This window comes from Theropithecus gelada, chromosome 10 (assembly GCF_003255815.1).
Source record: "Theropithecus gelada isolate Dixy chromosome 10, Tgel_1.0, whole genome shotgun sequence".
Lineage (NCBI taxonomy): Eukaryota > Metazoa > Chordata > Mammalia > Primates > Cercopithecidae > Theropithecus > Theropithecus gelada.
The window spans coordinates 75,194,345-75,219,028 of record NC_037678.1 but is presented as its reverse complement, the minus strand read 5'-3'; the positions used below and the strand labels follow the sequence as shown (position 1 = coordinate 75,219,028).

The window sequence follows — 24,684 nt, the reverse complement described above, 5'->3', positions numbered from 1 at the left end:
CTTTGTGTCCATGTGTACTCAATGTTTAGCTCTCCTTATAAGTGAGACTATTTGGTATTTGGTTTTTGGTTCCTGCATTAGTTCCCTTAGGATAATGGCCTCCAGCTGCATCCATGTTTTTTTTTTTTTTTGAGACAGAGTCTCGCTCTGTCGCCCAGGCTGGAGCGCAGTGGCCAGATCTCAGCTCACTGCAAGCTCCGCCTCCCGGGTTTACGCCATTCTCCTGCCTCAGCCTCCCGAGTAGCTGGGACTACAGGCGCCCGCCACCTCGCCCAGCTAGTTTTTTGTATTTTTTTAGTAGAGACGGGGTTTCACCGTGTTCGCCAGGATGGTCTCGATCTCCTGACCTCGTGATCCACCCGTCTTGGCCTCCCAAAGTGCTGGGATAGCTGCATCCATGTTGCTGCAAAGGACAAGATCTCATTGCTGTTTATAGTTGTGTAGTATTCCATGGTGTATATGTACCATATTTTCTTTATCCAGTCTACTGTTGATGGGCATTTAGGTTGATTCCATGTCTTTGCTATTGTGAATAGTGCTGTGATGAACATACAACTGTATCTTTACGGCAGAATGATTTATATTCCTTTGGGTCTATACCCAGCAGTGAGGTTGCTGGGTCGAACTGTAATTCTGTTTTAAGTTCTCTGAGAAATCACAGCACTGCTCTCCACAATGGCTGAACTAATTTATATTCACACCAGCAGTATATAAGTGTTCCATTTTCTCTGCAACCTCACCAGGATGTTATTTTTTGACTTTTTAATCTTAATAGCCACAAAATTGTTGTGTTTTAAAGTCATTTGGGCCAGGCGCAGTGGCTCCTACCTATAATCCCAGCACTTTGGGAGGCCAAGGTGGGCAGGATCACTTGGAGTCAGGAGTTCGAGACCAGCTTGGCCAACATGGGGAAATCCCATCTCTACTAAAAATACAAAAATTAGTCAGGCGTGGTGGTGGGCGCCTGTAATCCCAGATACTCGGGAGGCTGAGGCAGGAGAATTGCTTGAATCAGGAAGGCGGAGGTTGCAGTGAGCCAAGATCGCACCACTGCACTCCAGCCTGGGCGACAGAGCAAGACTCCATGTCAGAAAAAATATATATAATAAATCATTTGAAATAATTCCTCTTAGGCTGGGCATAGTGGCTCATACCTGTAATCCCAGCACTTCGGGAGGCCAAGGTGGGTGGATTACCTAAGGTCGGGAGTTCGAGACCAGCCTGGCCAACATGGTGAAACCCCGTCTCTACTAAAAATACAAAAAAAAAAAAATTTGGCCGGGTGTGGTGGCACGCGCCTGTAATCCCAGCTACTCAGGAGGCTGAGGCAGGAGAATTGCTTCAACCTGGAAGACGGAGCTTGCAGTGAGCCGAGATCGCGCCACTGAACTACAGCCTGGGTGACAGAGCAAGACTCCGTCTCAAAAAAAAAAAAAAAGAAAGAAAGAATTCCTCTTTATGAAGGTCAGCCATCAACTCAATATACAGCTGAGTCCTATTTTGTTTTTCATTTTGATTCAATTGTTAATGATTTTTTTATTTAATTGTCATATAATTAGGTAAAATACCATGGTCCAATGTCAAATCTACAAAACAAGTTAGGTTCAGAGAAGTGTAGCTTTCATCCTTGAACCCTCCACTCTGCACCCTCCCTCTTCTTTTCTACAGGTGATTATTTTTTAAACCAGTTTTTGGTTTACCCTCCCATAAAACAGACTTCAGTCTCAACTCTTTTAAGTGGTACTCCTGGCCAGGCGTGGTGGCTCAAGCCTGTAATCCCAGCACTTTGGGAGGCCGAGACGGGCGGATCACGAGGTCAGGAGATCGAGACCATCCTGGCGAACACGGTGAAACCCCGTCTCTACTAAAAAGTACAAAAAAACTAGCTGGGTGAGGTGGCGGGCGCCTGTAGTCCCAGCTACTTGGGAGGCTGAGGCAGGAGAATGGCGTAAACCCGGGAGGCAGAGCTTGCAGTGAGCTGAGATCCGGCCACTGCACTCCAGCCTGGGCGCCAGAGCGAGACTCCGTCTCAAAAAAAAAAAAAAAAAAAAAAAAAAAAGTGGTACTCCTGGCTAAGATTTATTACAAGAAAAAGATACAAAACAAAATCAGCAAAGGGAAAAGCTACGCTGGGGAGTCCAGAGGAAACCAGTCCCAAACTTCCAAGAATCCTCTCCCATAGAGTCACATAGGACACCAAGCACCAACTCAAATAAAAGATTTATTCGTTCTGAAGTAAAAGACTATATATACATACACACACACACACACAGACACACACAGGTTTTTTTTTTTTTTGAGACAGAGTCTTGCTTTGTTGCCCAGGCTGGAGTACAGTGGCACGATCTCGGCTCACTGCAACCTCCACCTTCCAGGTTCAAGTGATTTTCAAGCGATTCTCCTGCCCCAGCCTCCCGAGTAACTGGGACTACAGGTGTGTACCACCATGCCCAGCTACCTTTTTGTATTTTTAGTAGAGACAGGGTTTCCCCATGTTGGCCAGGATGGTCTCGATCTCCTGACCTTGTAATCTGCCCACCCTGGCCTCCCAAAGTGCTGGGATTACAGGCATGAACCACTGCCCAGCCCAAAGATTCTATATTATATATACAGTTTTCCACTTTTTTTCCTCTTATCTAAACATCATGGAGTTCATGCCATAGCAGTATAGAGATACTCATTTCTATTCACAGCTGCGTAGCACGCCAATGTAGATATGCCTTGGTTTATTGCCAGTGTCCTGTAGATGGACACCTATTTCCAGGCTTTTGCTATTTACAAAGTATGCTATAATGACTAGTCTTGTACATACATCTTTATTTTTGCCAGTGTTATCTTTGGCTTAGACTACTAGAAATGGAATTGCTGGGTCAGAAAACACATGCATATGTCATTTTGTAGGACAGAATCATAATCTCCTCCTGAAGAAGACAGCTGCTATAATGGTGCCTCCAGTGGTTCCTACTTCTGGGTAAATTGCCCCTTGACTGCAATTTACAGAAGTGATGGGGCTGGATGCGGAGGCTCATGCCTGTAATCCTAGCACTTTGGGAGGCTGAGGCAGGAGGATCACTTGAGCCCAGCAGTCTGAGACTAACCTAGGCAACACAGCGAGACCTCATCTCTACTAAAAATCATTAAAGTTAGCCAGGCATGGTAGCGTGTGCCTCTGGTCCCAGCGACTCAGGAGGCTGAGGTAGGAGGATTGCTTGAGCCCAGCAGTTTGAGGCTGCAGTGAGCCATTCTACTCCACTCTACTCCAACCTGGGCGATAGAGCACCCCCTTGTCTTAAAAAAAAGTGTTAGGATGTCACTTTCAAGATTAAGTACCAACGGACTGTGACTTCTGTTTTGCTCTCACACATTATCTGTCTGAGAGCTGGGAGCTTGTCTTTAAGTAGAAACCCACCCATCCCCAGGGAGAAGGCAGGAGGGAAAATGGGGAGAGGTCACAGGTAAGCCCCCAATTCTGTTGATCTTCACTGCACTAGCTTCTCATTACAAGCAGGCATCTGGCCACTATAGACCATTATAACTAGTTCTAGAAGTAATAATAGCAGATTTACTGTACAGAAGTGTCCATGGGCTCACAATTCTAAGGACATCATCGTGACAGCAAGTAGGAAAAAAAAGTAATTATTTCACCAAGTACCAGTTTCTCTCTTCTCCAGTTCCTTTGGATACGCCTCCTGCAAGAGGCCGATTTCCAGCTGTACGGGGTAATGAAAGGGTTTTTCTTTCTTATGTTAAATACAAGCGAAGTGATTAACTAGAAGATAGCGTCTGATTGCGAGGAAATCAGTGATTCAGATGGTGTGGGAATGGCACCTGGGGATGGAGGAGGAGGGACAGAGGTGGAGGAAGCTGGTGCAGCCTAGCCTGCCTTGTTCCAAGGACACCCAAGGGCAGAAGGACTGAGCTCTGGGGGAGGACGGATTTGACATAACTGGTCCAGCTTCACAGTTTGCAGGTGCTGGAAGATGAGGAAAGTGGGAGCTAGCTGCAGACGCAGGACAAGAACCCAGGGCTTCCCTTCTTCATTTTGCCTGCCCTGCCGCTTCCACCCTTCCTACCCCTCCACCTCCCTTGTGTCTGTCACTGCCTTTTACAGCATTTACATTACACTTCAGCAAAAAGTTGTGGTTTTGTTTTTTAAAAATAAAAACAGCACTGAAGAAGTAGAAGGAAGATATTCAGGGTTTTTATTTTTATTTTTTGAGTCTGGGTCTCGCTCTGTCACCCAGGCTGGAGTACAGTGGTGAGATCATAGCTTACTGTAGCCTCGACTTCCTGGGCTCAAAGATCCTCACACCTCAGCCTTCCAAGTATTTGGGACTACAGGCACATATCATCATGCCTGGCTGAATTAATTATTTTAAGAGATGTGGTCTAGCTATGTTACCCAGGCTGGTCTCAAACTCCTGGCTTCTAGCAATCCTCCCACTTCAGTCTCCTGAATCACTGGGATTACAGGCTGGGCATGATGGCCATCATGCCAGTTCTAGGTTTTTAAAATGTAGGCAAGGAGGTCAGCATTTACACAAAAGCAGGGTTTGAAGTAAGCCATAGAAATTTAGGAAGCTTAATAAAGAGAGGGGTCTAATCAAGGTTTCCTGTAGGATAGGGGCTTTAAATTAGGCCTTAAAGAACAAAGAATGTTTGTGGGTGTGGTAAGCAATGACTTGGAGCAGAGCTCTCTAGCCATTGGGCTCACCCTCACAGGCAGGCACCACTGACCCCAGGGGGGTGTAGGCAGCTGGAGGAAGTGCTATGTGTCCCCCATTCCGGTGATGGCGGCCCCTCTCAGAGTCAATACCCTTCCTTTCAAGAGACTGAACATACAACTGGACAATGGCCAGGCCACATATGACAATAGACCCTGACCAGAAACCCATAACCTGCCTGGGAAGCCAAGGAAGCCGAACCACAGCCTCAGCAGCAATCGGATCCAGAACAGTCTGAATTTAGTGGCTGCCAGCTTCTTCTCAATCCCCAGCCACCACACCCCCTCTTCCAACTCCAGACCAACCAGAGAAAGCCAAATATACCCCCCCAACCAACTAAAGCTGCCCCTCCACAGTTAGTCCACTCTGTCCCTATGCCTAGTCCACTCTGTCCTCATGCCAACAATCTCCAATCACAGCACACCCAAAGCCTTCCCTTTTTTCCCACTATTAACATTTCCCAGTCCCTGCCTGCCTTTGACCCCTGCCAAATGCAAGCAATCATGGCTGACTCCTTTGCAGACTTGGGCTAAATAGCCTCTCTGCTCTTGTTTAGGTGATCTTTATTTCCACATCTCCAACAGGGAGTCGGGACACAAACTGACAATACTCATGAAATCAACACCCAGATGAGGAGGTAGACCAGCACTCCAGGATGCCCTCCGCAGTATCCCTCCTGTTAACTGTTTTCCCGGCTTTTAACACCATGGATCAGTTTTGCTGATTTCTGTACATTTTGTAGGAACAGAATCATACAATGAATACTTTCTTGATGGTGAGGAATCTGACCTCTTTTGCTTGACCTCATGTCTGTTAAATTTATCCATGTTGCTGTGCATAGCAGTATTTTCATTCATATTCATTGCTGTACAGTAGTATTCAACCCTGTGACTTCACTGCAACTTCAGCTGTGGATGGACATTTGGGTTGGTAGATGGACATTTGGGTTGCTTGGAGTTTGGGGCTACAGTCAGTGTGGTGGTTGGAAACATTCTTGCCAATGTCTCAGTGGACGTAGCTCTTGTTTGTGTGGTGTACACACCCAGGAGTGGAACTGCTGGATCACAGTTTATATGTATGTTTGGCTTTTGGTAGATACTGCCAGTTTTCCAACAGGGTCACACCAACTTGGTCCATTCAGGCTACAGTGAAACAGCCTGGGTAATTTGTAAACAACAAAAAATTATTTCTCACAGTTCTAGAGTCTGGGAAGTCCAAGATCAAGGTGCCAGCAGATCCAGTGTCCAGGGTGGGCTCTCTGCTTCAGAGATACAGCGCCTTCTGACTGCGTCCTCACATGGTAGAAGTGACAGAGGACTCCCTCACGCCTCTTTTATAAGGTGCTAACCCCATTCATGATCTCCACCCTCATGACCTAACCACCTCCCAAAGGCCCCACATCTTTATTTTATTTTATTATTTTTTTGAGATGGAGTCTTGCTCTGTCACCTACGCTGGAGTGCAGTGGTGCGATCTCGGCTCACTGCAATCTCCACCTCCTGGGTTCAAGCGATTCTCCTGCCTCAGCCTCTGAGTGGCTGGGATTACAGAGGTACACCGCCACACCTGGCTAATTTTTGTATTTTTAGTAGAGACGGGGTTTTACCAGGTTGGCCAGGCTGATCTCAGACTCCTGGCTTCAAGTGATCTGCCCCTCGCCAGCTTCCCAAAGTGCTAGGATTATAGTCACAAGCCACCATGCCCAGCCCCAAAGGCCCACCTCTTAATGCCATCACTTTGGGGGTTAGGTTTCGACATATGAATTCAAAGGGGACACATACATTCAGACCACAGCACTGACTCAGATTCCCTGCAAAACCCTTGAGAGTTTCATTTTTGTCAGATTTATTCTCTATAGGCTCTTAAGTATTATTCCTCCTCCCCTGATTTAGTTATTATAAACAGTACATAACTGATCAGATTAACACCTGTCCCCTTGCCACCCCTAATGCCTGCCCCCGTTCATGTTCCAGGAACACTCCATTAGACCACCCCCTACTGTTTTGGTGGGTGGTGGGAGGGGGCCCATCGGGTGGGGTCTTTGCTGTATTATTCTGTGTCACTGAGGCCTATCCCAGTGCTCTGCACACGCAGATGCAAATATCTGTTGTATGATTATATCAAAGGAATGATGTGAAAGCCTATTTGTCTGCACCACACCTTATGAACGTCCCCAACCACTTGAAGGCACTCATAGTGTCTTAATCATCTTAGGCCTTCAATCTGGCATAGGGAACTCCTTTAATAAACAATGTCTGCTAAGCCAAATGGCTTCCTGAGGCCTGGCATTTTAGGCTGTGTCCCCTGCCCCACCTCACCCAGCCTCGGGGCATTGAGCCTGGCTGGGCACACACGTGATAGTTGTAATCATATTGTCACAACATCCCTGAGACTACATTAATTACATATTGAGTGTTATAGTACTATTATAGCAGGTGGCAGATCTTGGCATACTGGGCAGGGATGTGTTGTTGTGAAAATCTCTCTGTATTTTAGAGACAGGGTCTCCCTCTGTTGCCCAGGCTGAAGTGCAGTGGTGCCATCATAGCTCACTGTAACTTCAAACTCTTGTGCTCAAGTGATCCTCCCACCTCAGCCTCCTGAGTAGCTGGAACTATAGGCACGTACCACCACACCCAGCTAATTTTTAAATTTTTTGTAGAGATAGGGTCTAGCTGTTACCCACACTGGTTTTGAACTCCTGAACTCAAGCAGTCCTTCTGCCTTGGTCTCCTAAAGTGCTGGGATTACAGGTGTGATCCACCACGTCCAGCCAAAATCTCACTTTAAGTGGGGTCCCTGACTCCAGACGGGTGATAGGCTGTGGTTCACAGGCATAAAGAGCATCCAGCCTGGGGACCCAGAGCCAGAGTTTTCCCTCACATTGTCCCCCGGGTCCTTCATCCCTCCTAATCTTGCAAACCAGCTGTCAATTGGGTTGAGATGGTATATCCTTCATAGGGTCATTGTGGGGATTAAATGAGTTAATATATGTAAAGCACTTAGCGTAATGCCTGGCAGACAGTAAGGTATGGAATACCTTGTAACCTTTATTATTGCTGTTGCTGTTAGCAACAGAGTGAGGAATGCTGGGAGTGACCATGCCCAGCACCAAATGAGGCCTTCATAGCCTTGGGCTAAAGGAAAAAGAGTAGAAAGGTGAACACAGAGAGAGGACTCAATTTCAACACAGATGCATTAGACCAAGAACTCTGGACTCACTTTCCCTGGAGGTGGGGGTGCTATCTGCTGCTTAATGGAGCATCATGGAAAACGTGGGTCTCAAGGCCTGAAGGACTCCATTCCTAAGAGATGGAAGCAGGAGACATGCTACAGAGTTTGAATCTTGCCCAACACGGGGATTTCTGCCTGCTGGAAGGGCTCTGTCAGGGCCTAGTGGAAGCCCTTGCCTCAGTGGGGCAGACTGCTGCTGGACACACCTATCATTCATCATCACCTCTCTGGGACAGTAGTAGCAGCCAGGCACCTCCAAAGAGCTTGACAACAGAGGAACCCACTTCAGCCCCTCCTCCTAAGACAGGATCCAGCGCTACTCCAGCTCTGAATTGGTTCAAGGAGAGAGACATTATCCACAGAGGCCACAAAACCAAGAGGTGGATGCCTCATTGTTACTTCATGCTGCCTGGGAGCAAAGAGAGGGCCTTAGGCACAAAATCTTCCAGACCGACGTCTGCCCCTTGGCTTTCTCAACCTTTCACTCTCCAACTTCTATAAAGAACCTGTACAGTGGCGAGGCACCGTGGCTCACACCTGTAATCCCAGCATTTTGGGAGGCTGAGGCGGGAAGATCACTTGAGGTCAGGAGTTTGAGACCAGCCTGGCCAACATGGTGAAACCCCATCTCTAACATAAATATGAAAATTAGCCAGGTGTGGTGGCGGGCACCTCTAATTCCAGCTACTTGGGAGGCTGAAGCAGGAGAATCACTTGAACCCAGGAGGCGGAGGTTACAGTGAGCCAAAGTTGTGCCACTGCACTCCATCCAGCCTGGGCAACAGAGTAACAATCCGTCTCAAAAAAAAAGAAAAAATAAAAATAAAAAAAAAAGAACCTGTGCAGAATGAGGGGAAGCAGGCAGGGGTGAACAAGATGGCCATGAATTGATAATTACTGAAGTTGGGTGATGGGCTCATGGAGATTTGTTATTCTACTCTCTCTAATTTTTTTGGGTTTGAAAGTTCACAATAAATAATGTTGCTCAAAGGAACTATTAATAATTTGAGGCCAGTCAGGGTAAAGAGCATCTCCTAGATTTTTTTTTTTTTTTTTTTTTTTTTGGTAGAGATAGGGTCTTGCTTTATTGCCCAGGCTTGTCTCAAACTCCTGGCTTCAAAGGATCCTCCCACCTTGACTTCCCAAAGTGCTGGGATTACAGGCATGAGCCACCACATCCAGCCTCCCTCATCTTTGACTAAAGTCTCATAAATCTGAGAATATCTAGCAAGGAATTAAGGTGAGGGTGTGGCACTGTTCTGGCTTCAGTCTGTCACCAGGCAGAGTCCACACATTCTTCCCAGGGGGAGAGAAGCAGTGACAGGTCTTGGGCTTTGAGGGAAATGATTCAGCAGGAGAAAAAAGGTGGAGAGGGGCTAATATGAAGATACCATTGCTGCAGGTGGCTCTGCCCCTAAGCACTGAGGAGGGCACCAGTCCCTCTGGCCCCACCCAGCCTTCACCCCAAGGTGAAGTATGCTTTCTCAGGTCCCCAAGGATGGGTGGCCAAGTCCCCCACTGGGGGTGGAGGTCTCACTCCCTCCCTTGGGTTCTGACCTCCACATTATCCGGCTGTGAGGGTGACCTGCCTGGCTTTCCCCACTAAGTGCAGCTCCCCGCAGCTGAAAGCTACACTCCCAACACAGGACTCCTGAGATTTGACACTGGCCAGTTCACACCCTGCTTGAAGCTGGCATTTGAGAGGCCTTCGGGTTGACAACAGCAGCAAGGTCGCTGTTCAAAGTAGGCCAAGTCACGGCTTTTGGGCGGCATCATTTGAAAGGTGCTGGGGTCGGCCAGGCGCAGTGGCTCATGCCTGTAATCCCAGCACTTTGGGAGGCCAAAGCGGGTGGAGCACTTGAGGTCAGGAGTTCAAGAACAGCCTGGCCAACATGGAGAAACCCCATCTCTACTAAAAATACAAAAATTAGTCAGGTGTGGTGGCAGGCCTTTGTAATCCCAGCTACTCAGGAGGCTGAGGCAGGAGAATTGCTTGAACCCGGGAGGCAGAGGTTGCAGTGAGCCAAGATCATCCCACTGCACTCCAGCAGCCTGGGCAACGGAGTAAGACTGTCTCAAAAAAAAGAAAAAAAAAGAATTGGTGGGGGTCGGGTGCAGTGTCTCACATCTGTAATCCCAGCACTTTGGGAGGCTAAGGCAAGATCTCATGTGAGGCCAACCTGGGCAACATAACAGCATGACCTGATCTCTACAAAAAAATTAATTTGGCTCGGCGCAGTGGCTCACACCTGTAATCCCAGCACTCTGGGAGGCCGAGGCAGGTGGATCGCAAGGTCAGGAGATCGAGACCATCCTGGCTAACACGGTGAAACCCCGTCTCTACTACAAATACAAAAAAATTAGCCGGGCGTGATGGCTGGCACCTGTAGTCCCAGCTACTCAGGAGGCTAAGGCAGGAAAATGGCATTAACCCGGGAGGCAGAGGTCGCAGTGAGCCGAGATCGCACCACTGCACTCCAGCCTGGGCGATGGAGTGAGACTCCATCTCAAAAAAAAGAAAAAAAAATTTAATTAGCCAGACATGGTGGCATGCACCTGAAGTCCTAGTTACTCAGAAGACTGAGGCAGGAGGATCGCTCAAGCCCAGGAGTTTGAGGATGCAGTGAGTTATGATTGCACCACTTCGCCCTAGGCTGGGTGATTCTCTAAAAACAAAAACAAAAACAAAAAAACAAAAACATGGGAGGCAGGGCTGGGAAGGTCCCTCAACCCTTTCTACATGCCTTACCCAGGGTATCTCCCATAATGGCTGGTTACTGTGCTAAAACTTTTTTTTTTTTTTTTTTTTTGAGACAGAGTCTCACTCTATCACCCAGGCTGGAGTGCAGTGCTGCAATCTCAGCTCACTGCAACCTCCGCCTCCTGACGGGCTCAAGTGATCTTCCCACCTCAGCCTCCCACGTAGCTAGGACTATAGATGAGTGCCACCATGCCCTGTTACTTTTTGTATTTTTTACCTAGGCTCCTACTGTGCTAAAATTCTACCACTTGGGCAACAGTCTTCGCGGCTACATATTGCCTTTTTTTTTTTTTTGAAAGAGTACCACTCTGTCACCCAGGCTGGAGTGCAGTGGCACAATTTCGGCTCAGTGCAACCTCTGCATCCTGAGATCATGCAATTCTCGTGGCTCAGCCTCCCTAGTAGCTGGGATTACAGACACGTGCTACCACACCTGGCTAATTTTCGTATTTTTAGTAGAGACGGGGTTTCACCATGTTGGCCAGGCTAGTCTTGAATTCCCAACCTCAGGCAATCCGCCCACCTCGGCCTCCCAAAGTGCTGGGATTACAGGCGTGAGCCACCGTGCTCGGCCCATGTTGCCTTTTCGAAATGCTTTTTTCAAAGCTACGCTGTGACGGTAATACACTAAAACTAGTACTTGTACATAAATTGTTAACTGACCTGCCCAGCATGGGTACATAACTGGGGTTTAGGGTGGGGGGACAGAGGGCTTTTTAAGATTGGTGGTGAGGGATGGGGAGTAGTACAGACAGCTTGGGTAGGGTCCACTCCTGGTTTCATGGTGTAGGTTGCTGGACTTGGAGCATGGGACGAAGAGATGTTCAGAGATAGAGGTCATTAGGTTGCTGAACTCTCCTAGGGCAGTGGAGTGAAAAGGATGTAGCAGCCAAGGCAGAGTGTAGATGCCTGGAGGCTGACAGCTTGGGGAGGGGCCAGAGTGAGCCCCACCCCCGATGGCTCTAGTTCTTGTCCCTTGCAGAGCTCAGAAATGGAGGTGGCTCCTGTGCCTTGTCCAGCAATGGCTGCCTGAAAATAACCCACAAGGATACCCTCCATCTACTCCAATGTGTTTCTGGTGTTATTGTAGCTAATCTCCCCACCAGTGGGTGAACTTGGGATGGGGGAACCTGGCTGCTGGGAGTGGAAACACCCTAGAGCCTCCACCATGTACGGCTGCCCAGTGGACACACCTCTCTCCCCAGCAATTTCTCAAGGCACAAGATAAAGTAAGGGGCAAATACAAAGATAAAGCTGTGAGGCAGGAGGGTCTAAGTCTGCCTCTAAAGGAGTAGCCAAGGCTCCTGTTTCTCTGCATTTTTTTTTTTTTTTTTTTTTCTTGAGACAGGGTCTCACTCTGTCACCCAGGTTGGAGTGTGGTGGCACGATCCTAGCTCACTGCAGCTTCAAGCTTCTGGGCTCAAGTGATCCTCCCACCTCAGCCTCCCAAGTAGCTAAGACGACAGATGCACCAGCACACCTGGCTAATTTTTTAAACTTTTTTGTGGAGATGGGGCCCTGTTGCCCACCACGCCTGGCCCCTCAACACTTAATAGTGATAATAACACAATTCCAACCCTTGGTAAATGCCAGGACTCATCCTAAAATCTACATCGATAAACTCCTTTAATCCTCACAACACTGGGAAATACATATATATACTCATCATCCTTTTACAGGTGAGAAAACTAAGGCACAGACAGATAAATCCCTTGCCCAAGGTCACAGAGCTGGTGAGAGGCAGGGCAGGATGCAGGCCTAGGCTGCCTGTGCTGCAGAGCTGCACCCTGGACCACTGTGCACTCTGCCTCTCATGCCCTCAGCTCTACTAGGTTGGGCAGGAGAGAGGTGGGAGAAGCAGTTAGTGGCTACTTGCTCTGGGCCAGGCACTTGGCAAACACCTGTAGGTTCAATCTCAGAACCACCCAGTGAAGAATGAGCCAGATACTCACTGTCCACGTGGAGAAGCAAAACCAGAAGTCTGACATCCGCCAAAGCCACACAGCCCAGGAAGTGAGGGAGCTGAAATCCAAACCTCTGCCTGAGCTCTGCCCGCCAGGTGTCTCCTCCCCAGCCCACGTAGGGAGCTGAAGAGAATGAAGACCAGAGGGGAGGGAAAGAGGAGGCTAGAGAGGAGCTCCAGAGGTCTTCCTCAGGCCTGGCACCTGCCCCTGGCTTCTCTGAGATCCACAGGAACCTCCAGACCTTCCCAGGATTGCCCAGCAGGGGAGGGGACCCAGTGGGGCAGGAACCCAAGGCAGTTGGGCTCCTGGAGAGCAGCCACCCTGCCGCTCCTGCTGCCTCAGTGCAATGGTCTCAGGCTGGGCTGCCAGGGTGGGAGCCAGGTCTTGTGGAGTCGCCCACACACCCGCCCTGAGGCCTTCGGGGACCAGTGCAACAGGAGAAGCATTCCCGAGCACCGTGTGCTCCAGTGATCCCTCCTGATCCACCTGGGCCAACGGGGCTGAGGCCTGGAGGAGGAAGCTCCTCTGGAGGACATGGATGATAACCTGGATTTCCAGTGGGGAAGGTCTGGAGCACTGGGGGCAGCCCAGGACCCAGAAAGCCAAGGACGGGGACTCACACAGGGCACAGTGGGAACAGAGATGCTGCTCTAAGGACTTGGTTCAGCCAAAGCACGTGCTGCAGGCAGGCCTGCAGTCCCTTAGCTCCCTCTGACCCAGCCTCCACCATCCCCAAGAAAGGGACAAGGGGCTTCGGAGAGGGGCAAGTTGTACTGCAGGAATGGAGCAGATGAGTGGTGGGAAGGGCCCAGGGCTTCACTAGTGCAGGCGCCGCCGGTACATCGCCACCAGGAGTGTGACTACCAGCACCCCTGCCACAGCCGCCTGGAGCCACAGAGCCCCAGGTGAGGGCCTGTGGCGTGGCACCTCCCTCTCCTGGAACTTCTGGTCGATGTGTGGCCTGGGGCCACCCTGCGGGTCCGCAGGTGGCCCAGGGTTGCCCTCCATGAGCTGGATGCTGGGGTTCTCAGCCACGTGGATCCCAAAGGTGCCCTCGGACTTGTACTCATTCTCCTCTGGGCCATGGCAGGGCCCCATGCCCAAGGAGGTGCTGGCACTGATGGCAAGATCCTCAGAGCAGCCTGAGAACTGGCTGTCTGCCTGGGATACCAGTATGCCAGGCTTACTCAGCTCCGACTCAAAGCCCCCATTCTCAGAGCTGCTGTCTAGCCAGGCTGAGCGGCCTCCAGTGGCGCCTGCAGGTGTTGGAGCTGCTGAGGTCTCCTGGGAAAGAAAGGAGAGCACTGGAAGGGACTGGGGTTGGCAGGGAGACGAGCCTAGTGGGGCGGTGCCATTCCCAGGCCAGGGCATGAAATAGCACTCCAACCCCTCAATTCCCAGTCCATAATGCCCCTAGGCCACCTTTTCTTGGAGCAGTGGGGGAAGAGGGGACCAAGGACCTGCATCAATGGTGGCCTCCTCCAGGGCAGCCTTTCCCTATTCCCTGGCCTGCCTGTGAGCTCATGCCCACCTGGAAGCCCTTGGTAGGGTGGGGCCCCATCCTGCACTGACATCCCGCCTGGGCCTGAGAACTAGAGAGCAGCCACAGGGTCAGAGGCCTGGCCATGTGCCCATAGGGCCATATGGACTTGGCTCCTCCCAGCAGACAGCCACAGCTAGAGTCAGATGTGAGGCTTGGAGCAGGCAACGATGGGGGGCTACTGGGTCATAGTGGCTGCTCAGGTGGGACTGCGTTCTGTAAAGCCTGGCCATGGAGGGGCACGCCGGGCATCCTGGTGGCGAAGAGCAAGGCAAGAGGCAGATGGGCCACTGTGCTGTCCCCCTCACTGCTTCCATATATTCTAAATGGCACTGTTCGGCTTCACTAGGAGCTACGAGACTTAAATGAACTTATGCACCTGACCAGTGGGTGCCCCCTGTGGCTGACCCTCCTGAGATGTCCAGACTTAGGAGCTCTAATGACTGTTCCTCCTGGAGAACATGGTGTGGGGCCTACATGAGGCTGGTTCTGTATACCTGCAAGGAGAGGCCATAGAGCAGCCCAGGCTGGAGACAATGCAGACTGGGAAGGGGCCAAGGCTGGGGCCAGGTGGGCAAGCTCTCCCGGGGGAAGGGGCGTGGATCCCTGCCAGGAGGGGCAAGGACTTACCTCAGTTCTGCTGCTCCTGTCAGTGGGGACTGTGCTGGCAGACACCTTGGTGCGCACCATGCTAGTAGGCACTTTGGATGGCACCATGCCAGCACGGGTTGAGTTGATGGGCAATTTGGATGGTGCTGGATTGGTGAACACAGAAGGCACTGCACCAGGGGGCTTTGAGCTAGTTGGCAACTTGGAGGGCACTGTGCTGGCAGATGCTGGGTTGGCAGGCACTTTCGGGGCCACTGTGTTCACAGGCATCAAGGTGGTAGGCACTTTGGAGGGCAGAGAGTTGGCAGGTGCCTCTGCCCCACTGGAGCAGATGATAGGCTCAGCCTGGTCACTCTCTGCACCCTGGTCACCCTCTGCAGCCCCTGCAGAGGCCAAGCCAGGGGATGAGGAGGAGGAGGAGGAGGAGGTGCCAGTAGATACAACTGACCCTGCATGTCCAGGCAAGCGGCTTGCCCTGGGGGTGGAACGGGCCAGGGGCTGGAAGGAGACAGATGGAGACACAGGCCCACGGGATGGTATGAGGCTGGAGGTTGCACCTGCAGGTGGCAAAACACAAGTGGAAACACAGACCCAAAGACCGTTACCTTGAGGCCTGGAGAAGGGTCCCTCTGCCCCAGGTTTCACGGTCCCTACTGTGTCTAGGCCTCCAAATCTCCTGCCCTTGAAGGAGATGCCACAGTCCCTTTAGTCACTGCTTCCTGGCCTGAAAGCCCAACAGCTGCCCTCAGTCCTTGACCTGTAGCCCCAGGTCTGTTCTGGCACACAGTGAAATGGTACCTAGGAACTTGAAGATCATTATTAATTATTCTCTCCACTTTTTCCTCTCCCACCTGGGAAACCTCCCCTCTCCTGTGTCCACTTTTTCTACCTTGACCTTAGCCTCATGGAATCCTGAACACTTCCCCCATTGCTGTCCCTCTCCGACCACCACGAGTGGAAGCAGTCGTGGATCAGGGTGAGGGGTGGCAGGACGGCGCATGCAGAACGGCCCATACCAGCCAAGAGGGCTGGCCATCCAGAGGCTTGGGAAGAGAGGCAACAGGGACAAAGCCACCCCTGGGAGGCTGCCTGACCTGGGTCGGGGAAGCAGGGGATAGCAGGTAGTGATGGTGTATAAAGGCAGTTGCAGCAGGACTCTCCACGGAACTCGGAATGCACATGCCAAGCCCCACAGCTGGCAAAAGTCAGGGTGATTCTGATGTACACCTCCCCCACGGCAATCTAATACCACAGAATCTCATGGGACCTGTGTCTACAAACATACTGAAACCTAAGTGCCCTCTGCCTCCATGGTCTACAGCAACTCCTGAAAGGCATCCCATGGCCAGATGACACTACAAAGCACAGACAGGTGCTTGGAGCAGTTTGGGGATGACAAAAGTACTAAGATGACGTCTCCCAGCCTTTAACTGCTCATTGTCTTGTGGCTGTCCCAGGGCACTGAGGGCTGACTGGGCACCAGCATCATGTGGAACAGTTTGGGAAGTAGGAAAGAGACATGCTAGCCTGAGAGGTCCAGATGGACAACTATATATTTCTGAGGGGGAGCACTGAGGTCTGAAGTTGGGTCCAGGCCACTGGATGATGAAGAAGTCTGGGAACTGAGAAGTTTTCATGATTCACTGGGAACTGGAGATCTCTGCGGTAAGGCAGTGCCTAAAGGCTCGCCTGCCAACAGCTGATGCAGCCCTGCACTGTCCCTTGCCCACCGCCCTCCAGGCCCTGGCTGATCCCCACAGTCCCTTTGGCAGAGGGCAGAAATGGCCCGACTTATCTCACTTACCTCCACCTAGCCTCTTTGCACTGTGCCTGTCAGTCCTCCCCTCTAGGGAGGGAGTCTATTTCCCTACTCCTTGAATCTAGGCTGGCCTTATCACTTGCTTTTGCCCACAGAATGGGGCATGGGGGACACTGTGCCAGTTTTGAGCCCTCTCTGAGAACTCTGCCCAGCTGCCATGATGGGTTCGTGTGCTAGAGGATGAGAGACCACATAGAAGAGAACCAAAGTGCAAGGCCAACAGCCAGAGGCAGAACTTATGTATATATCAGTGAGTACTTGAGAGGAAATTCAGTCAAGACCAGAAGAAGTGCCCAGGTAGGTAGCCCAAATGCCTGACCCACAGGATCATATGCTAAATAAATGGCTATATTTTAAGCTACTGAAAAAAAAAAAATTGGAAAACTGTATTTGTTACACAGCAAATGCTAACTGATACACCCGCTAAGGAACTGGTTTGCTTCCTGGGTTGAACTCCCTTTATTCCCACCTTGTCTCCTGTTCAAGGAAGCCAGAGGGGCAACTCTTTTTTTTTTTTTTTTTTTTTTTTGAGACGGAGTCTCGCTCTGTAGCCCAGGCTAGAGTGCAGTGGCCGGATCTCAGCTCACTGCAAGCTCCGCCTCCCGGGTTCACGCCATTCTCCGGCCTCAGCCTCCCGAGTAGCTGGGACTACAGGCGCCCGCCACCTCGCCCGGCTAGTTTTTTGTATTTCTTAGTAGAGACGGGGTTTCACCGTGTTAGCCAGGATGGAACAACTCTTAATTCTCACCTTCACTTGAGAGATCAGAAGGACCCTATAATTCCAGATTCCATGCATACCTGCTGTGTGGGTACTGCCCAGTTCTGTGTCCTGCTCCTGATGCCCGCTGGAGGTCAGAGGGCTGAGGGCTGCCAGGTCAGAGGAGGGCTCCAGGGGGCCACCATCTGGACTCCTTGGGATGACTCTGGGGTTGAGTGTCTGTGGGGCTTGCTCTGAACTCTGCAAGAGGGAAAATATGATTAAGGCAGTTGCCTCTCCCAAGAGCTTTCAAAGGGCAACTTGTGCTCTTGGGGCATCTCCTATAGGTCTCAGCCCACACCATGGAGCACAGGAGCCAAGGGAGCCCTTGTCTGGGTTCTGGTAATTCCCAGACCCTCTGTCCACAGGTGTCCTTGCATCTACCTCACAGAAAACACAGCATCGCCGGGCGCAGTGGCTTACACCTCTAATCCCAGCACTTTGGGAGGCAAAGGTGGGCAGATCACCTGAGGTCAGGAGTTCGAGGCCAGTCTGGCTGACATGGCAAAACCCCATCTCTACAAAAACTACAAAAATTAGCTGGGCATGGTGGTGGATGCCTGTAATCCCAGCTACTCCGGAGGCTGAGGCAGGAGAATGACCTGAACCCAGGAGGCAGAGGTAGCAGTGAGCCAAGATCGCTCCACTGCACTCCAGCCTGGGCGACAGAATGAGACGCTGTCTCAAAAAAGATAAAATAAAATAAAATAAAAACTGTGCTCTCCCAGCTGGTTGGTGACAGAGGATTAGGGCTGCCACAGGGTAAAGACGTGGTCAGCAGTCTGGAAGCTGGTCTGGGGCAGATTGCCACTAAGGAAGTCCTGGGGTTCTGAGCAGAGATTAGGCGTGAATTATAGGGGACAGGAGAGGGTTTCTGGAAGGCTCAGTGGGCAGAAGTAGGCAGATAGGAACACAAAAGCAGGTGGCTCAAGGTGTCCTATGAGGACAGACCTCTCCTGGGGAGTCTGGCGCCTGGGTCTCCTGGACAGGCATGGGGTAACTTGGCTCCTTCTCTCTGTAGCCGTTGTAGGGGATACTGTGGGCCGCAGCAGGTGTGGGGGGCCCTGGCCCCTCAGCAGGAAGTGACGGTGGCTCCAGTGGGTCTGGGGGACGGTCCAAGGTCCCTGGAGGACAAAGATGTAGTGATATCAAGAAGGAATCTGGGCTGGGCATAGTGGCTCATGCCTGTAATCCCAGCACTTTGGGAGGCCAAGGCGGGTGGATCACAAGGTCAGGAGATCGAGACCATCCTGGCTAACCTGGTGAAACCCCGTCTTTACTAAAAATACAAAATTATTAGCCAGGTGTGGTGGCGGGCACCTGTAGTCCCAGCTACTCAGGCTGAGGCAGGAGAATGGCATGAACCCGGGAGGCGGAGCTTGCAGTGAGCCCAGATCGCACCACTACACTCCAGCCTGGGCGACAGAGTGAGACTCCAACTCAAAAAAAAAAAAAGGAATCAGGGGCTGGGCATGGTGGCTCATGCCTGTAATCCCAGGATTTGGGGAGGCCAAGGCAGGTGGATTAGGAGGTCAGGAGTTCAAGACCAGCCTGGCCAATATAGTGAAACCCCATCTCTACTAAAAATACAAAAATTAGCAAGGCATGGTGGCATGCACCTGTAATCCCAGCTACTCGGAAGGCTCAGGCAGGAGAATTGCTTGAACCTGGGAGGTGGAGGTTGCAGTGAGCTGAGATCGCGCCACTGCACTCCAGCCTGGGCAACAGAGCAAGACTCCGTCTTGGGAGAAAAAAAAAAGCCAGATGCGGTGGCTCATGCTTGTAATCCCAGCACTTTGGGAGGTCAAGTTTGGCGGATCACCTGAGGTCGGGAGTTCGAGACCAGCCTGACCAACATGGAGAAACCCCATCCCTACTAAAAATAACAAAATTAGCCAGGCGTGGAGGCGCATGCCTGTAATCCCAGCTACTCAGGAGGCTGAGGCAGGAAAATTGCTTGAACCCAGGAGGTGAAGGTTGCCATGAGCCGAGATTGCACCATTGCACTCCAGCCTGGGCAACAAGAGCGAGACTCTATCTCAAAAAAAAAAAAAAAAAAAGGAATCAGGGACTACAGCGAGGCTGAGGAAGGAGAACCACTTGAACCCAGGAGGCAGAGGTTGCAGTGAGCCAAAGTCACGCCACTGCACTCCAGCCTGGGCAACTGAGCAAGACTCTGTCTCAAAAAAAAAAAGAAAAAAGAAGGAATTGGGGGTTCTCCTCATGATGAAAGAGGCTTGGGTGCTCTTGGGTATACCCCCCGCCCCAGCCATAGGTCGAAAAGCTCTTCTGATATGGGTCCACTCCTCAAGAGTGACAAGCATCACTTGGCAAGGGGGCAGGAGTGGGAGGGAGACAGCAGTTGGAGGACAAGGTAGCAAGGAAGGAGGGGGAGTGTGGGGGGGGGCCTCATAGGCCTGTAGCCACCCACACCGTGTCAGCAGTCACTCTTCTCTGTCCCCAGGCATCCTGGGACCCAGTGGGTTTCTCCTGCCCATGACTGTCATTGCTCACTGACCCCTGCCCTGATGCTGCTGCCTCAGCCCCTCCCCTTTGCCACCACCCCTCATCAGGCCCTACCACAGCCATTGTATTGTATTCAGGGGGTCACTATTTTTTTCTTTTTTTTTTTTTTTTTTTTGAGGCGGAGTCTCACTGTCGTCCAGGCTGGAGTGCAATGGCACAATCTCAGTTCACTGCAACCTCCACCTCCCCAGTTTAAGCAATTCTCCTGCCTCAGCCTCCCAAGTAGCTGGGATTACAGGCTTGCACCACCATGCCCAGCTAATTTTTTTGTATTTTTAGTAGAGATGGGGTTTCACCATATTGGCCAGGCTGGTCTCAAACTCCTGACCTTGTGATCTGCCCGCCTTGGACTCCCAAAGTGCTGGGATTACAGGTGTGAGCCACTGCACCCAGCGGGGGGAATCACTATTAATCTCCACACATGAAGAGTCACATTTAAAAAGAAGGAAGGAAAAACAGGAAGAGAGGAGGGGAGGAAGGGAGGGAGGGAGGGAGGAAAAGCGAGGAAGAGAAAAAGGAAAGAAAAGCAAGCATGAGAGCCAGACGCGGTGGCTCACACCTATGATCCCAGCACTCTGGGAGGCCGATCGCTTCAGCCCAGGAGTTCGAGACCAGCCTGGGCAACATAGTGAGACCTCATCTCTAAAAAATATTTAAAAATTAGCCAGGTATAGTTGCCCATGCCTGTAGTCCCAGCTACTCTGGAGGCTGAGGTAGAAGGATCACTTGAGCCCAGGAGGTCAAGGCTGCAGTGAGCTATGATTGTACCACTGCACTCCAGCCTGGGTGACAGAGCAAGACTCTGTCTCTAAAAGGGGTGGGGAAAAAGGAGAAAGAGAAAGAAAAGATAAACATGGATGTCCCACAGCTATAAATGTGACCAGGGTCTCGGGGGTTACCTCTAGTTTGAAATATAAATAGGGCTGGCTTGATTTTTCTTCCCAAGTCTTTTCTTTTTTTTTTTTTTTTTTTGAGATGGAGTCTCGCTGTCGCCCAGGCTGCAGTGCAGTGGTGCGATCTTGGCTTACTGCAACCTCTGCCTCCCTGGTTCAAGCAATTCTCCTGCCTCAGCCTCCCGAGTAGCTGGGACAACACGCCCGGCTAATTTTTTGTACTTTTAGTAGAGACGGGGTTTCATTGTTTTAGCCAGGATGGTCTCCATCTCCTGACCTCATGATCTGCCTGCTTCAGCCTCCCAAAGTTCTGGATTACAGGCATGACACCCCGCGCCCAGCCTCTTCCCATGTCTTGATCTCACTCAGGATCAAACTCAATCTCACCAGATCCCCTCCAAGCACTCAGAGTGGCAGGGACACTGAGAGGGACTTAAGGAATAACTGGGCAGTTGGTAGAGGGCGTTGAAGGCTCTCAAGGTAAACCAGGGGACGGGAAGAGAAGGTGGAGAGAGGGAGGATGAATGAGTAGGTGGGGGAGAAGAAATGAGGAAGGGTGGGAGGCGAACGCTACAGCCATGAAAGAGGAGACCCCATGTGCTGGGCATACAGGAAGTGCCCAGCCCAGCTCAGTACTCAACACGCATCGTCCCGCGGTATCACCCACTGCAGCCCCCCGTGGCAGATGCTGCCATGAACTTCATTTTACAGAGGAAAGGCCTGAGGCTCAGAGAAATTAAGGGACTTGGCCAAAGGGACACAGCTGGTAAGTGGCTCAGCCTGGATCTACACCCAGGTTTATCCATCGCTTCACAGTGATGAAAAAGAGGATGACAGAGAAAGGCAGGAGGTACAGGGAGAGGGGAAGGGAGAGCAGAGACCAGGGAGCAGGCCAGGGGTCCAGGAGGAGGGCCAGGGCAGGACGCTTACGAGGCTGGTAGCTCTGGTAGACACAGGCCACTTCGTCCGCGAGATCAGCTAGCTCACAGTCCCTCAGCGCCGCAATGAAAGACTCAACCCAGCCGGGCCGCCGCTGAAGGGTATTGAAGAGATGCCAGAGGGTGTCCCGGTTCCCTGAGAGTGTGCAGGTGGCCCGCAGTCGATCCTGGAAGACACAATGCCACTGTCCTGCTCAAGCCAGGCGGCCCCAGCCACTTACCCACCCAGAATGAAGCCACAGCAGGGGGGTGGGGCACCAAGAAAGCCAGAAGAGCAAGTCGGCCACATGAAACTGAATCAGAGCCCAGGACAGGGCCAGGTATGGAGTGAGGAAGAGCAATTAGCAGCCACATCAATAAAGGCAGCTGCTGGAAACTGACAATTAAGTATGTCCTGGACTCTCCATTAAGGGCTTTGCATGTATCATCTTATTTAATGCCATTATTATCCCCCACTATACTAATGAGGAAACTGAGGCTTAGCAGAAGCAAAGTACTATAGCAAAGATCCTACAACAGTGGGGCAGGAATCCAAACCCAGTTAATCTGATACAAAAGCCTTGGATTTATATGGCCCCCAGGGCAAAAAGAAAGGTTTGGATTAGGAGAGAAGGAAAAGGTAAATAGCAAAAGTATGATGAAAGGGGCAAAAGAAGGAAAGGGAGGGGGCCGACAATAAGAAACAAGGAAGCTGAGAGTGCTGGGGAGATTCTGGGCAGATGACAGTGGCTGCAGTTTTTTTTCTTTTTTCGAGACTGAGTCCCGCTCCGTCGCCCAGGCTGGAGTGCAGTGGCACGATCTCACCTTACTGCAACCTCTGCCTCCTGGGTTCAAGCTATTCTCCTGCCTCAGTCTCCCAAGTAGCTGGGATTATAGGTGCCCACCACCACACCCGGCTAATTTTTTTGTATTTTTAGTAGAGATGTGGTTTCCCCATGTTAGACAGGCTGGTCTCAAACTCCTGACCTCAGGTGATCCGCCCACCTTGGCCTCCCAAAGTGCTGGGATTACAGGCGTGAGCCACTGTGCCCAGCCCTAGAGTTTTTATGTCTATCTGAATTCCCACATTAAAAACAAGCAACCAGATAGCAGAAACAAAAACCCACAGAATCCTGCAGGAGCTAGATTTTTAGAAAAAGGAAAATAGCCAGGCGCGGTAGCTCACACCTGTAATCCCAGCACTTTGGAAGGCCAAGGATCACGAGGTCAGGAGTTCGAGACCAGCCTGACCAACATGGTGAAACCCCGTCTCTACTAAAAATACAAAAATTAGCTGGGCGTGGTGGCACGTGCCTGTAATCCCAGCTACTCAGGAGGCTGAAGCAGGAGAATCGCTTGAATCCAGAAGGCAGAGGTTGCGGTAACCCGAGATGGCACCACTGCACTCCAGCCCGGAAGACAGAGCGAGACTCCATCTCAAAAAAAAAAAAAAAAAGAAAAAAAAAAAAGGCCGGGCGCGGTGGCTCAAGCCTGTAATCCCAAAACTTTGGGAGGCCAAGACGGGCGGATCACGAGGTCAGGAGATCGACACCATCCTGGCTAACACGGTGAAACTCCGTCTTTACTAAAAAATACAAAAAAAGGCCGGGCGCGGTGGCTCAAGCCTGTAATCCCAGCACTTTGGGAGGCCGAGACGGGCGGATCACGAGGTCAGGAGATCAAGACCATCCTGGCTAACACGGTGAAACCCCGTCTCTACTAAAAAATACAAAAAAACTAGCCGCGCGAGGTGGCGGGCGCCTGTAGTCCCAGCTACACGGGAGGCTGAGGCAGGAGAATGGCATAAACCCGGGAGGCGGAGCTTGCAGTGAGCCGAGATCCGGCCACTGCACTCCAGCCCGGGCGACAGAGCAAGACTCCGTCTCAAAAAAAAAAAACAAAACAAAACAAAAACAAAAACAAAAACAAAAACTAGCCGGGCGAGGTGGCGGGCGCCTGTAGTCCCAGCTACTCGGGAGGCTGAGGCAGGAGAATGGCGTAAACCCGGGAGGCGGAGCTTACAGTGAGCTGAGATCCGGCTACTGCACTGCAGCCTGGGCCACAGAGCGAGACTCCGTCTCAAAAAAAAAAACAAAACAAAAACAAAACAAAACAAAATATTGTACCACTGCACTCCAGCCTGAGTGACAAGAGCAAGACTCGGTCTCAAAAATAAAAATAAAGACCAGCCTGGCCAACATGGTGAAACTCTGTCTCTACTAAAAATAAAAAACTAGCTGGGCGTGGTGGCTTATGCCTGTAATCCCAGCACTTTGGGAGGCCAGGCGGGCGGATCATGAGGTCAGGAGATCGAGACCATCCTGGCTAACACGGTGAAACCCAGTCTCTACTAAAAGTACAAAAAATTAGTCGGGCATGGTGGCAGGCGCCTGTAGTCCCAGCTACTCAGGAGGCTGAGGCAGGAGAATGTTGTGAACCCGGGAGGCAGAGCTCGCAGTGAGCCGAGACTGCGCCACTGCACTCCAGCCTGGAACAGAGTGAGACTCCGTCTCAAAAAAAAAAAAAAATACAAAACTAGCCAGGTGTGGTGCCATGCGCCTGTAACCCCAGCTACTCAGGAGGCTGAGGCGCGAGAATCACTTGAACCCAGGAGGCGGAGGTTGCAGTGAACTGAGATCACACCACTGCACTCCAACCTGGGCAACCGAGTGAGACTCTGTCTCAAAAAAAAATTTTTAAAGAAAATAAAACCCACAGAAAATATTTACTACAAAACAAGATATCCCTATAAACCCCAAAATACAAGAGGGAGGGGCAAACCCCAAACAGACCTGCATACTAACACGATCTGTGTGGGAGGACACCAGAGACAGCAATGGGGCTCCTGAGAAATCTGAGGACAGGAGGCCCCAAAAGAGCCAACAGGTACCCTCTGGAGCACAGGGGTCCAATCTGAGAATAGCAGCTACAACGGGGAGG

General features: G+C 51.2%; 1 protein-coding gene across 3 annotated transcripts in view; it reads right to left on the bottom strand.

Annotated features, from left to right (window-relative positions):
• Window positions 1–8,997: 8,997 nt before the first annotated feature.
• The window catches only part of MAVS (mitochondrial antiviral signaling protein), a 51,529-nt gene continuing 35,842 nt past the window's right edge, over window positions 8,998–24,684 (bottom strand). The window contains exons 3-7 of one of the 3 annotated variants that reach the window (XM_025398949.1): window positions 21,758–21,932; window positions 18,360–18,532; window positions 17,450–17,609; window positions 14,854–15,389; window positions 8,998–13,967 (exon numbers count right to left, since the gene is read on the bottom strand). In XM_025398949.1, coding sequence (XP_025254734.1) covers window positions 13,503–13,967; window positions 14,854–15,389; window positions 17,450–17,609; window positions 18,360–18,532; window positions 21,758–21,932 — 1,509 coding nt within the window. In that variant the 3' untranslated portion in view covers window positions 8,998–13,502. The remainder of the gene's footprint in view (window positions 13,968–14,853; window positions 15,390–17,449; window positions 17,610–18,359; window positions 18,533–21,757; window positions 21,933–24,684) is intronic. The other 2 variants (XM_025398950.1, XM_025398951.1) reach the window with 2 other exon arrangements.